At 35.0% G+C, this 13,127-nt stretch overlaps 2 protein-coding genes across 3 annotated transcripts; one reads left to right on the top strand and one right to left on the bottom strand.

The window, feature by feature from the left end:
* Positions 1–964: 964 nt before the first annotated feature.
* Positions 965–8,228, bottom strand: SMCO3 (single-pass membrane protein with coiled-coil domains 3). Its single transcript, XM_016197507.2, has 2 exons — positions 8,166–8,228; positions 965–1,658 (listed from the first exon to the last, which is right to left on the bottom strand). Exon 2 carries the CDS (start codon positions 1,640–1,642, stop codon positions 965–967), a length of 678 nt encoding a protein of 225 aa, XP_016052993.2. The 5' UTR covers positions 1,643–1,658; positions 8,166–8,228.
* Positions 4,794–12,901, top strand: C2H12orf60 (chromosome 2 C12orf60 homolog). Of its 2 annotated transcripts, none has more exons than XM_016197506.2 (2): positions 4,794–4,856; positions 11,951–12,901. In XM_016197506.2, exon 2 carries the CDS (start codon positions 11,975–11,977, stop codon positions 12,701–12,703), a length of 729 nt encoding a protein of 242 aa, XP_016052992.2. In that variant the 5' UTR covers positions 4,794–4,856; positions 11,951–11,974; the 3' UTR covers positions 12,704–12,901. The 2 variants fall into 2 exon arrangements, with proteins under 2 accessions (XP_016052992.2, XP_016052991.2); XM_016197505.2 differs by lacking the exon at positions 4,794–4,856 and adding an exon at positions 8,942–9,012.
* Positions 12,902–13,127: the final 226 nt, after the last annotated feature.

Genomic DNA, 13,127 nt, shown 5'->3' with positions numbered 1-13,127 from the left:
TTTTCTGAAATTATGTAATTGATGAAATGGGCCACCTAAAGCTTTATATAGCAAGGGCAACTTCTTCCTTTCTGCTAGTATTGAAATTGAAATTAATTTTTTTCTGAAAACTCTTGAGAGAATCAATTATGACTTTCCTCTGAATGACAAATTCTTGAAAGAGTTGCTACTTCCTCTCCTGCATTCTGAATGAATTTTATGCATGTGTATCTGGGATTTGCTTAAAAAAATGTTCCAGAGTGTTCAAACATTTCACTTGAGGGATATTTAGTCATCAAACCACAGTTGGTCAGGGTTGACTACAATTATAGAAACAAAAACCTTTATCTTTTTGGTTTTAACTTTTTATCGGTTAAAAATCCATTCAGATTATAGTGTGTAATTAGAAGTTTACAGAACCATTGCCTCCTTTCATCATTGAAGTAAATAGTTACAAACCATATTTCAGTCTTTTCCAGTTTCCAGAAAATTTGATTTAAACTGATGGTCAAAATTATGGTAGTATTTTTATCCCACTCAAAGGCCCAGGGTTTGTGTCTACGCAGAAATTACTATGTATGTCCTCTTAGAACTGAATGATGTTTGAAGCGTTAGAAATGAAAGTCTCTACTTCCAATGTACATTTTATGGATTTTGACTAGGAATTAGAAAGGAAAAGGCAACCTTTACACCTGCTGTTCTACAATAGCGTTTACTCTAATATTGATTTGATAGAGTAGAGTGAGAAGACATCCTGGGATATAATTTTTATCTCCCAGGTTCTAGCACCAACTGATCCAGGCATCATTCATCATTGATGCAAAACTCCAGAGTCATCGAGTTTTAGCATATCTAATTCCTCTTTCCAATTCTTTTACCATATTTATGTCTATGTTGGAAGCTTATGGAAAATGAACCTAATCGAAGAAACCACTGTTAGTGAAAGAGAAGCAGAAAATATTTCAGTGGCAAATAAGGTGGTGGTTTATTTCATTTGGTGTTTCACTGTGTTGGTGACCTCAGCGATGGCATGATGATATTTTTCTGAGGCTAACTTGAATTCCACCAGATGCTTCTCATAACTTTTGATGGCTGCTTGTAGCTGCGTTTTCTCCACTGCTCCCAGGATGGCCCGGAAGACCATATCTATACCAAGGCCAAGAGCAGCAACTCCTATACTACCAAGGAGAGAAGCACCAATTTGAGCTAACACAGTGACCAACTTGTTAATTATGCCAGTTGTGACATTTGAGCTCACAAGTTTAACAGCCACTGCACTTGCTGCAGAAGTAGCTTCTCCCAGGATGACAGAAATAACCTTTTGTACGATTGCAATTTTCTCTGTTTCCCTTTCCTTAATATCCTGAAGTTTTCTGTAAAGGGTTGGCTCTAGTTTATCTTTTAGCGCTTCATCAACCTTTTGCAATTCCTTTTGGATTTTCATCACGGCTTGTATGATGATATCACAGTTTTCTTTGATGGTCCCATTTGTTTTTATCTCAATGGAGGCCAGCCTGCACCCCAAATGCATATTTAAAACTTCAATCAGCTCATTGGTGGCCTGGAAGCTGTCAGATAAGCAGTCAAGGAGCTGTTGGTGAAGACGGTTTACTTCTTCCCGCCTCCTCGGGTTCTCTGGGTAGAGGAAGTCACTCTGAGCCATATTTCAAATATGATCTCTGAAAAAGAATATGGTAAATTTTCACTAAAAATCTTTAAATATATCTACTGTCTGCACAGATTTGACCAGGAAATCTTTTACTTTATGAATAGCAAAGTACCAATATGCTCTGTAAGGAATTCCTCAGAAAACCCAACAGATTCTTCAAAATTATTTTTATGGAACTTGAAGTCAGTGTTTGGAGATGCAGGTAACAGAATGCAACCTACTGATGCATTAATTAAGGAGTTACATTTTATGGTGAGGGGAAATCCTAGGTAGGAAATATTTGTGTTTATGAAGCATCTGATTATTAATAAATAAATGCGATTATTTCCAAGTAATATTTAATAACATATTTGGAACAGACCGCAATTTGAAATGGCCAGCTCTTGATAACCATCTCTTGATTAGCTCCTTTATTTCTCTAACCTCTAGTCACCACCTTGAATAGACCTCTCAGATTGATTTCTACAATATTTGGAGTTAAATTAGTAGGGCCAAAAGAATATTAAGGTCTCTGAGTTTACAGGGCTACTAGTTTATAATTTTCCTTATATACTGTTATCTTAATTTACAGTATTCAAACCACTTTATATAGGGTGTCCCCCAAAAATGTATGCACACACTTTGAATAATTACAAAGACAATATTTATTAAACTACATATCATTTTTGAAATTGAGCTATCAGCTGTTAAAGTGTGTATACATTTTTTTGGGATACCCTCTGTATCTTTCAGCCAAATTCTCTAAACCTAAGGAACAGTGAAAGGCAAATATAACAGAATCTTTAAAAAAAACTCCTTGTGATGAGAGTATATATTCAAGACTCCTTGCATTAAAATCTCACTGGAGGAGAAAATGGGTATGGTGCAGGGTACAGTGCAGTTATGACTATCTGATTCTGTTTGCAAAGCTTATAAAAGAAATGATTTAGAATGATCTGTATTGTACTCGGCCATTACTAAGATAGGTTAGTTACCCTTGGAAAGAAGATAATGCCATTGCACCGAAGTATTGAGGAATAAGTGGCAAAGTACACCATAGACTGAATAAAGTAAGCCTGGGAGGAGCCTTCTTGTGTTGGCACTGCTGGCTCAGAGCACCATGCAGAGAAAAAAGGAATAAGCTTGTTCTTAAGCGCTGATTTGTGTAAAAGTTTGAGCCTTGTAAAAACAGTGTTACTCAATGTGCATACCTTGAGTATGATTACTGATTACTTGTGTGCCTGGCATTTTTCTTTTTCTTTAAATGTCTTGGGAGAAAAGACAGAGAAAATGGAATTCCGTGTATATGTGTGGGATCTGGCACATTCTCTCTTTGACTAAACAGTATCTTGATTAATTTGGGCCTGTTTTAGGACCATGGTTCTGAGCCTAGATAGAGGAACCTGGGAAGTATGGAATTAAGGAGTTAACGTGTTTTTCTCTCAAGAAAGGAAATATGAAAATAACCTATTCTTCAGGTCATAAAGATATAATTTGGAAATGGAGAGGGGAAGATTTAAAAAAAGTGAATTAGGAACATAATCATGTATGCTGTTAAATTTAGAAAAATACACTGTTATCCCTGGTGGAATGAACTTGATCATGGTCAGAAATCCATTTTTATCTTTGATTCAGATCCAGTATACACATCTCAGTTCCATTTAAAGAAATTGTTTGTTGAGGGTTTATTAAATAGTACCCAAACTCACCATCTGGTTGCAAACTGAAATTTGATAACTACAAGTTTGGACTTTGATTTCTTTTTTCTTCTAGGAATTTTCCATTAAACTTTTTTCTTTTTTTGGCTCTTAGTTTTCAGATCTTATCATGAAATGAACACTCCAGTTTCTGACTTTGAATTCAGATCACCAGCTACATCCCTATTCAGATACTGAGTTGAGAGGAGTCTTTCTTACCTTGAAAAAGTGGAAAATATCTCTAGCAACTATCATATGTCATGATCTGATGGCATAACTTTCAGAAAAGGTGTGTGATTCTATTTACCTCAAGATAAACAAATGGAGAAATGAACCTTCCTCCTGGGTGGGAGGTTGAATGCTTCCAAGTGATCAATTTCTTCTCAACAAATTTATTGTTTTAACACAACTTGACAAATTAATGATGAAATATATCTCAAAGACTAAATAGATGAGACTACTTATTTTTTCAGGAAAAGTACTGATGGCACATTTTCCTTCTCAAATATTAAAACACCATCAAAATAAAATATTAACCAGTATTGTACAGGCGAAAGAGTAGATTGAATTATGGAACAAAATAGTCCTCAAAGCAGATCCTTCTATACATTTGATTTAATATATAATAAACATAGACTCTCAAATTGATGGCAATTGAAATTATTATTTCATAAATGATATTGGCATAATGGGATCATTTTAGGGGTTAAAAGATAATTTAAAAATGTTATTAGCTAATATATATTAAAAAGTCAACTAATAGAAGAAAATGGATAATTTTTAAATGTCTGTGCAGAAGAGGACTTTATAAGCTTAAAATCATTGAAAAAAGTTGTACAAAAACTTGACTAACAAAGATAACCATGTAAAAGGAACTAAAAGCAAACTGGGAAAAGTACAAGAAAAATGAAGAAATATTTCTAAAGAATGTTGTTATTAATAGGAAAACAGTAATAATCTAAAAGCTGAATGAGCAAACAACTGAACAGACAGTAAAAGAAGACATAGTAGCTAATTGATGAAAAAAATTCAATTTTACCAGAAATCAAAGACATTACTTTTTCAACTACAGAATATTTCTCTATATAAGGAGACCCTTGCACATGCACTTTTATACCTAGATAAGATAGGCATCAAATTCATAATTTTGTGCCAATAACAAGTTTCAGTAAGAGACATCAAGAAGTGCCTAGAATTATTTTTCACATCTAATACAAAAGGACTTTTATTTTTCTGAGTCCAGCTTACCTTCCTCACTTTTTTTTCTTGGGGAAGGGCTTTGGGAGGATTACTTATGCAAATATCTTCAGCAAGCCTGCTACCATACCTGCTCCAGTACTGAACACAGTTCAAGATTATTTCTATCCCACCAGTGAGATAAATGCTAGAGAATTAGGTGGAGAGGTGGGGTTTGAAGGTGAAACTAATGAATTATTTCTTGGACAGGTGAAATTTGAAGAGCCTGGTGAAGGAAGCAATTTAATAATTCAGCAACAATTTATCTAATGGAGCAGCATCCTACTATGTATAAGGTAGTATGCTAGGCTCTGTAGAGCACACAAAAATAAAAAATGCATGGTCTTTGCTTTCATGGAATTTCTAATCTAGTTGAGAAGTTAAGATGGTAAAAATACATGTCAACTTGAAAGTAATATGTCATTCAAAATTATATGAGAGAGGTGGTGCTTGACTTGTGCAAATTCAAATTTTAAACAAGTCACACGTTAGTATATATAGACACTGGGTCAATATGGCGACATTCAGTCATCCAGAGCAGACTAATAATTTGCAACCTTTCAGTTTGTTGCTTTTAGATATGTGCTTGACATTTAGAAGCGATGTTATGTGCCACATAGAAAACCACAGTTGGTAATGTACAGCATTTCCAGTATTTCCCATGACAATTTAGTTCTGACTCTCAAACTGCTTACTTCACTCAGCAGAACAAAAGCCCTTCAATTAATTGGAGTCACCCTTCTTTAAGATCCTAGTTATTTCTTAGACATGGCTAAGTGATGTCTTACCAAGAAAATATAGTGTTGGATCTAAAAGGAATTCTAGACCATATACTTTCCTCTATCTTATTAACTTTTCATGGATGACCTTTTAAATATGGACTTTAAAATTCAATGTTTTAAAAATCATTTTAATATCATTTTTAAAATGACTTTTAAAGATTGGTACCAGCAGGAAGCTGAGTGGTCTACTGAATCTATCTCTGATTACTTGCATCTTTGTATGGTAAACATAAACTTTTACATTATTTGTTTTCACGTGATAGTGCTCCCTGTCATTGAAAAATTCACTCTGGGCTGTTACCATCTGCTTGGGCCCAGCAGAGTTTGTGCTTTTATGCGTGTATTTTATTATAGTGGCTTTTGAAATAGGTTCTAAAGAGCCCTGGGGCAGCCTGATGGGGAATTACTAGGCAGCAGGGGGAGCTCTTGGTCTCTGGCTGCTTCTTTCACCCCAGTCTATGCTGAAGCAGCTGTGCTTTTTGTTGTTGCAGTATTTGGGGTGTGGGTGGGTAAAATTGTATTTGATGAGCGCTCTGTTGCTAAAATAGAGTTTGGAAATCACATGTATTTTAAGCTGTTATTTCATTAAAAAAGAAGTAAACAAATTGGAATGCCAGCGATTAGCATTTGGAATGGAAACAAACACTAGCTTCATTCAGATGGGTTCTTATTGAATCCGTATTAATTTTATTGAATTGAGAAGTAAACATTCAATATTAAAGAACATATAAGAAATGGTAGAAATGTATTGATGATTATATAGAAAAGTTAACATTTATTTAGTGATATTATGCAATTGTTTTAGTTTCTCAGGAAAGGAATCCCCTTACAAAATGAAAATGTATAGATTATCACATATTCAATAAAAAACGCTCAGGATATTTTGTGAATAACAATAGTGCATTGACTGTCAAATACTGTAGAAGTTTAAAGAGAGAAATTGATATTGAGGTGATTAGTGGAAGCTTCGTAGAGAAAGTGGCATGTGGTATGAGTTTGATAGGTGGTAGTGTTATAACATGAAGAAATTAAAAATAGAGGCTGCAGAGCTGGTTGAAAAAAGGTGAAGGAATTAAGCCAAAGGAAAATGAAATTAAAAAGAAAAGATTTGATTAAAAGAGTATTTTAAAATATAAAGTCAAAAGCACTAATATGTAAACACTTTAGAATAGAGGAGGAAAAACACCCACAAACCTATCTTCTTACTTTTTCTGTTATTCCTTTCCCAAGTTTGTTAAAATATGTATTTTTGCAAAGTTGCAATAATGATATAAAGAAAATTTTCATTTTATGTTGATTTACTTTAACAACCATATTTCTAGGTTTGTAATCATTTCATTGGTTATATAAAATATCCCATAAAATACCTTTACTAAAATTTAATGAATCCACAGTTGTTTCACTAGCATAATATTCTGAGCATTTTAATAACAGATTCCTTCCCCCTCTTCTAGTATCTGGATTATTTCCTCAGGATAAATTTACAGAAGAATTATATACTTAATGGGAATTAAAATTTTTATTACTTTTGCTATGTATTGCAAATTGCATTCCCAAAACTTTCACACTGCCACCAAAAATAAATTTTTTACAGCAAGACGTCAGGTGTGTTTCAAAGTCAAAGATGGTTCTGTTAAATATTGATTTGGGGAGCACAAATTTAAATTTCAAGAATTCTTGCCTTTGTGGAAATACATACTGAAAACACTGATGAAATGATGCAGTCACTGAGATTTGCTTCCAAATTATCTAAAAGGGAGAGTGTAGTAGGGTTATAGGGGAAATAAAATGGACCTTGTTTTGATAATTTTTGAAGCTAGGTTATAGGGACATGGGAGTTTATTATATTAACATCTTCACATCTGTGTATGTTTTAACTTTGCCCTTAATAACAAAAAAAAAAAAAAAAAAAGATGACCCTGATGCTTAGTCTTTAGTGTTCTCTGAGGTTTACATTTCTCCCTGCTGTCACTTTTCCTCACTATTCACATTAGCTCAGGCAAGGTTCATTTCTTTGGGAGTGTGGGAGTAGGATCTAGGTAGTAAAGTCAGAAGCTTTTCAGGAGAAAATAACAGTTACTAACTAACAGTTACTAACTAACAGTTACTAACTAACAGTTACTAACTAGTTCTGAGCCTGCTTCTTTAATACAAAACCATGGCCTTTAATTTAAAAAAAGAAACAAGTTGATCATGGTGTGATGACACTTTCTTATGTAAATTTTTCTAAAGAATATTTCTGATCAGAAAGCAGAATATCAATGTCATTCATCAGCATTTACCAAATGCTTACTTGAGAAACATCTGCTCTATGCCTGAGGCATTAAAAAAAAGAATGTTTTTTGCTCTCAAGAAAGTAACATTCTATTTGGAAACACACAGCAAATTCCCAATGATGTTTAAAATGTAATAACTTATGAAGGAGCCTAAGCACTATGCATTACCTATTGGATTGCACATTCATTCTTTTACAGATACTGAATGCTTATATTAAAGACATAAAAGGAAATTTAACAATCCATGTAAACAAGCACAATGATACAGGTGTCATTTCATCCTTAATGCTTTTAAAAATTGATGTCTTTACTGGTTTTTCTTCTTCTCTGACTTGATAGGTTATATAAGCTGTACATCTTTTTCTGGTGTCTTCAGAGAAATAAATAACACAAGGAACCTTGCCATGGGATCCTCTTAAAACAAAGTTGTTTTGTTACTTTATTATATTTATGGCTAAGATTTAAGACTGACATGTTATTTCAAATTGCCTATAATATTGAGGAACAGTATTATATTGATACTAATAAAAATACCCATATTGCTTACCTTGCTGTGTTTTTGAGTTCAGTAGCCCCAGCAGTTGTTTAGCAGTATTGTTGAAGTGCTTTTCCATCTGGTTTCATCTGGATGTTTCTGATGGAATGTGATGACTTACAGGCTTTGCTAGCCTCTGCTGGGTCCCTCTGCCTGTCTGGTTTATGGACTATTTCTGCATGGCTTAATTCTTAGAATTCTTCTATTTGCTATATTAATGTAAAATTAGTATATATTAAGTAATATACTTGGAAAGACTACTAAAGTGGTAAAACTTACTTAATTTTCTGTTCTTTAGTGGACTTTTTATTCTTGAAAAGTGCTATATAACTGAGCTAATTTAATTGAGGAGAGAAGATGGCTCTTTGATTACAGCTCTCAGATTTTAGGATTTCATCTTGTCAACTAGATATTGTTTCCTTGAGCTTCTGTTGCATTTGTACCTCCATCTGTTGCTAATTGCTTTGTTAGGTTCCCAAGAGACATAAATCCTATATTTCCAGTTAAATGTGATTTTTTTTGTGTACCATTAATTCCTCTGACCTCTATCATTAACTTTCTTGCTATCTTGGTGAATTGTCTTAACAATATAAAAACCTTAAAGACCAACTTGACTCTTTTCCCTTAAAGTTTAGAACAGAGTCTTCCATGCTTCTTCCCTGGATTCTGTCCTAATCCCCATTGATTGCTCTACAACAAGGACACCTCAGAAGCAGGACAATCACTCTCCATGAAGTGTAATTTCATGGAGAGACCACAGGCTTTAGGATAAGTCCTGATTTCGTGTACCCAAAGCACCACTTACTAACCATGGGACCCTGGAAAAGTCACTTACTCTGAATATATTCATTGGTGTAATGTGAGTATGAGTACATAATTTATGGATTGTCATAATGATTAAATGAGATAATTCTTTAGATAATGCATGTGTAAAGTACTGGGCATACTAAAGCTTACTAAATGGAAGCTTTTCTTATATTAACAACAATAATTTCTGTGTTATTGGGTGATTAGATGATACAGAGACAAGATGCTATCTAAGAGACTTATAAAATCTAAGGGTGCTGCCTATCATAGTCCTAAAGAAGGGCTAAGTAGGGTATTACTTTATTTTTGTCCCAGTGAGTCAATTTGTACTCAATGTATCCTAGGGCCTCACCATGTAGGGACATGGGAGAAAAAGCAAGAAGGAGGTGTAGTCAGTGTATCTGAACTAGGTATGGATGGATAAGAGGGATTTCCATAGATGTGTAGGAGCTGGGGTATGGAGGAGATAATGCAGGTACAGGAAATACAAAGCAGCTGCACAAAAAAATAATGAAGTATTTTCAGGGGAAAAAGTACTCTGCTGGTGGCACAAGGTATATATGAAAGATGGAAAGGAAAGGCAAGTAGTGAAACATTGGGAGCAGTTTGTTAATGGTCTTAAATGCCATGCTAGGAGATTTATTTTATTTTCTAGGCACTACTGAACCATTACAGCTTTTGACTGTGGGATAACATTAGGAGGTTTAGATTTCAGGAAGGACACTTTATATAAACTGAATTAGTTGGTATGAACAGTAAACATGGGTCAGCAACTCCAATGCTCACGGTAGCTGGACAAGATATGTAAGTACTTGAAACACTTAGCATAAGACAAAAGGATGCAGAGGGTGAATGTTTAGTCTGAAGTGGACAACTTCAGCTCTGGGTAATTTTTCCAAATCAGAACATGGGCTTAATGTTGCCAGTTAATCGCATTTTTTTTCAATAATCAATAGAAATCAAAATTTCTGTCTTTTGGTTTCTAAATTTGGCAACTGATATGAATTTTGAAAATACATTGTGGTAGTCTTATAAAACACATCTGCTAGTTGGATTTTGCCCATGGATTGCATTTTGACCTCTGGAATAAAGGTATTGAGACCAAATGTGACTCTTCTAAAATTGTTGAGATGAGAGGTAACTGGAGTAGTAGTTATGGACTGTCAGGGAAGGGATAGGTAGTAATAAGTTCAGAGATAACAAATCTTAGGGATGGATTTGATACAGGAAAGAAAAAATGGATTTTGAGCCTCAACAATAAGGCAAAGGTTAACAGGAAAAAGTGTTTTTTGAGGAGACAAGTGCAGTTTTGGATACACTGTATGGAGTATACTTGGTGCAGTCACCTATATAGATGACCACTAGGTAGCTGAAAATGTACACCTGGAGATCAGGAGAACTGCTGAGGCTATACAAGGGGATTTAGGAGTCATCTATATAGAGATGGCATTTGTAGTTATGGGGACAGTTGAGATCTCCAAGGGAGAAAGTGTAGAATATAATGAGGGCCAAAGGCACAGTGTTGCTGAGCTTAGGATACCAGAGAGCTATTGGCGGTTTAAGGAGGAAGAGAAGCATGTGAAAAGAATAAATGCTTAGAGAAGATGTAGAAAGACCAGAGTTGTACGTCATGGATGCCTCAGGAAGAGAAAATTTTGAAGCAGGAAGATGTAGTCAGCAATTTAAAATAACACGGAGAACTCAAAATGGCTAGAGCCTGGAAAAAGGCCAAGAGATTTTAAGGTATTGGTTCCTTATAGGAAAATAATGGGGGAATAGTAAATTATAGTTTCTCTTGTGAGAAATTTGAGAAAGGATGGAATGAGGTGGCATCATTACTTGAAGGGAAGTCAGGGTCAAACTTTTTTTTTTTTCGCCTGAGGAGGAAACTGAGTATGTATGTAAAGGAAAAGGAAAAATGAAGAGTGAGATGTAGGATGCCAGATGCTGCCATAACACACACTATAGACTGGGTGGCTTAAATGAGAAATTTATTTTCTCACAGCTCTGGAGGCTGGGAAATCTATGATCAAGGTGCCAGCCCATTCATTTTCTGGTGAGGGCTCTCTTCCTGATTTTCCAGCAGCCGCCTTCTTATTGTGCTCTCACATGGCTGAGAGAGTGAGGTCTCTGGTGTTTCCTTTTACAAGAACACTAATTCTATCATATCAGAACTCTGCCCTTATGATTTCATTTAACCTTATTTACATATGTACTTATATGCCCTATATCTAAATATAGTCATACTGAAGGTTAGGGCTTCAGCACATGAATTGTGGGGCACTATTTAGTCCACAGCCTAAGAGAAAGAGAAGGTGATTGAGGAGATACAAAAGGTGTAGAGGAGATACAAAAAAAAAATCACAAACTATGGTTAGCAACATTAATACTCCTTTCCATAGCAGAGTAGGAAGTTTGTAATGAAAGTACAGGAACATTTTTAGACAGGTCAGACATTTTGGGAGTTTGCATCAAATGGCCTTGGTCTTCTCTGAAATACTGCATTCTCTACCTCTTTGGTCTGCTGTTATCCATCTTTCAAAGTTATCTGATAGTTACTTTATATATTTTGTCCAAGATTTTTAGTTGTAATCAGTAAGAAAGGTTGTATGGAATGTGCTTGCTCTATCTTAACTAGAACCTGAGCCTTTCTGTATAATTTTTAATGCTTTATTCAGTCTTTTCCACTAGATTGAAGAGTTATTGAGGGTAATACCTGAGAATGGTGTCACTTCATATATCGGCATATCCAATTCAGGATCCAGCACACAATATTTGATATGTGGTTTAAATCCAATGAAACACCCCTCTTCTACTCTGTTTTAGTAGTTTTGCTATTACTTTTTTTAAAGCAGAGGATCCTTTCTGCTTTAAAGATTGGGTAGCTTTCTGAGCATTGACAGGAGTCATCTTCACTTTTAGATAATACTTTGAGTCTTTTTTTGTGGTTAACGGGTAACTTTTAGTTTCACTGCTGCTTTGCTTTGCAGTGCTGAGACATTTTCGTTGGAGAAATGTCTTCAGAGTCAGAAAAGGATACGGAGAGGCTGGTTCAAGCTGCCAAAACATTCTTTCTTCACATGCAAGATTTCACTTCCTTCACGAACACGCTCACCGAGTTGTTTAACAGCAGTATGAATACTCAGATCATCTCGATGGCTGTGAAAGAAGATGGTTATATTAAGGATGTCTTTGAACAGATGCTCAAAATTTTTAAGGAGATGAAATCTGTCTTGGATTCAAAGGATGACAAAAAGCAGCAAGACTTATTTTCCAAGGTTGCAGCAGCTATGTCCTCAGTGCTTGAGAAGAGTACCAATGTAAAGGAGCTGCATCAGTCGGCTAAAGAAGAGTTAAAAAATATCCATATACCAGCCATTGTCTCTTTGCTGAATAGTAGTAATGTCTTTGGGATTTTGGAATCTTCTCTTTCACTCTTGATGAAGCATCCCATCATAAATCTTAAATTAAGTGACTTCTGTAGAAAAGACACCAAAGAGCAATCAGATGCTACCACATCTGAGAAAAGCCCAAGTGCAGGTCCATCCAAAACCACTACAATAGACACTGTGAAAAAGTTGCAGGATGCACTAAAAATTGAGAATGCTACGACTACCATGCAGTCAGCTGCAGATCAGCTGGAGCAAATTGTCAAAACTCTGAGACCAATCTTAGAGATCCTCCAAAAAGCTGTAAAGACTATGGAAATGAGTACGTCTGGGAGTAAGAAAGCCAGTGACTAGTAGGAGTGCAACAGAAGTGCTCATTTCTGTCAGAAAATCAGTTCAAATCCTGTGAGTTTTCATTGCACATTTTAAGACCTTTGATGTCAGACATGTGGTCTGTTGGGACATTGATGCAAAGGGTAGTCACCTGGCAAACAATTTACTTCAAGTTTTGCTTTCTTCAAATAAAAATAATAATGTCTACTTGAAATGGTAGTTACTAAAGAAAATTTATTGTTAAAAAATCAAAGTAATATTACACTTGAGGATGTTTCTAAAGACTATATTTTATCTTAAAGGGAAATTGAAATAACCTTAAACTAATTTCCACTCTTAGTAATTCTCTTTCTAATTACTACAGTGCAAAGTCCAGGTAAATGTAAATATTGTCATTAGAGAATCCGGCAGAAACAACTGTTCAGGGTTAGGAAACATAGAAAGT

Source organism: Miniopterus natalensis, chromosome 2 (assembly GCF_054644295.1).
Source record: "Miniopterus natalensis isolate mMinNat1 chromosome 2, mMinNat1.hap1, whole genome shotgun sequence".
Taxonomy (NCBI): domain Eukaryota; kingdom Metazoa; phylum Chordata; class Mammalia; order Chiroptera; family Miniopteridae; genus Miniopterus; species Miniopterus natalensis.
Note: the sequence above shows the minus strand (reverse complement) of the source record. Positions and strands in the feature narration are given on the sequence as shown.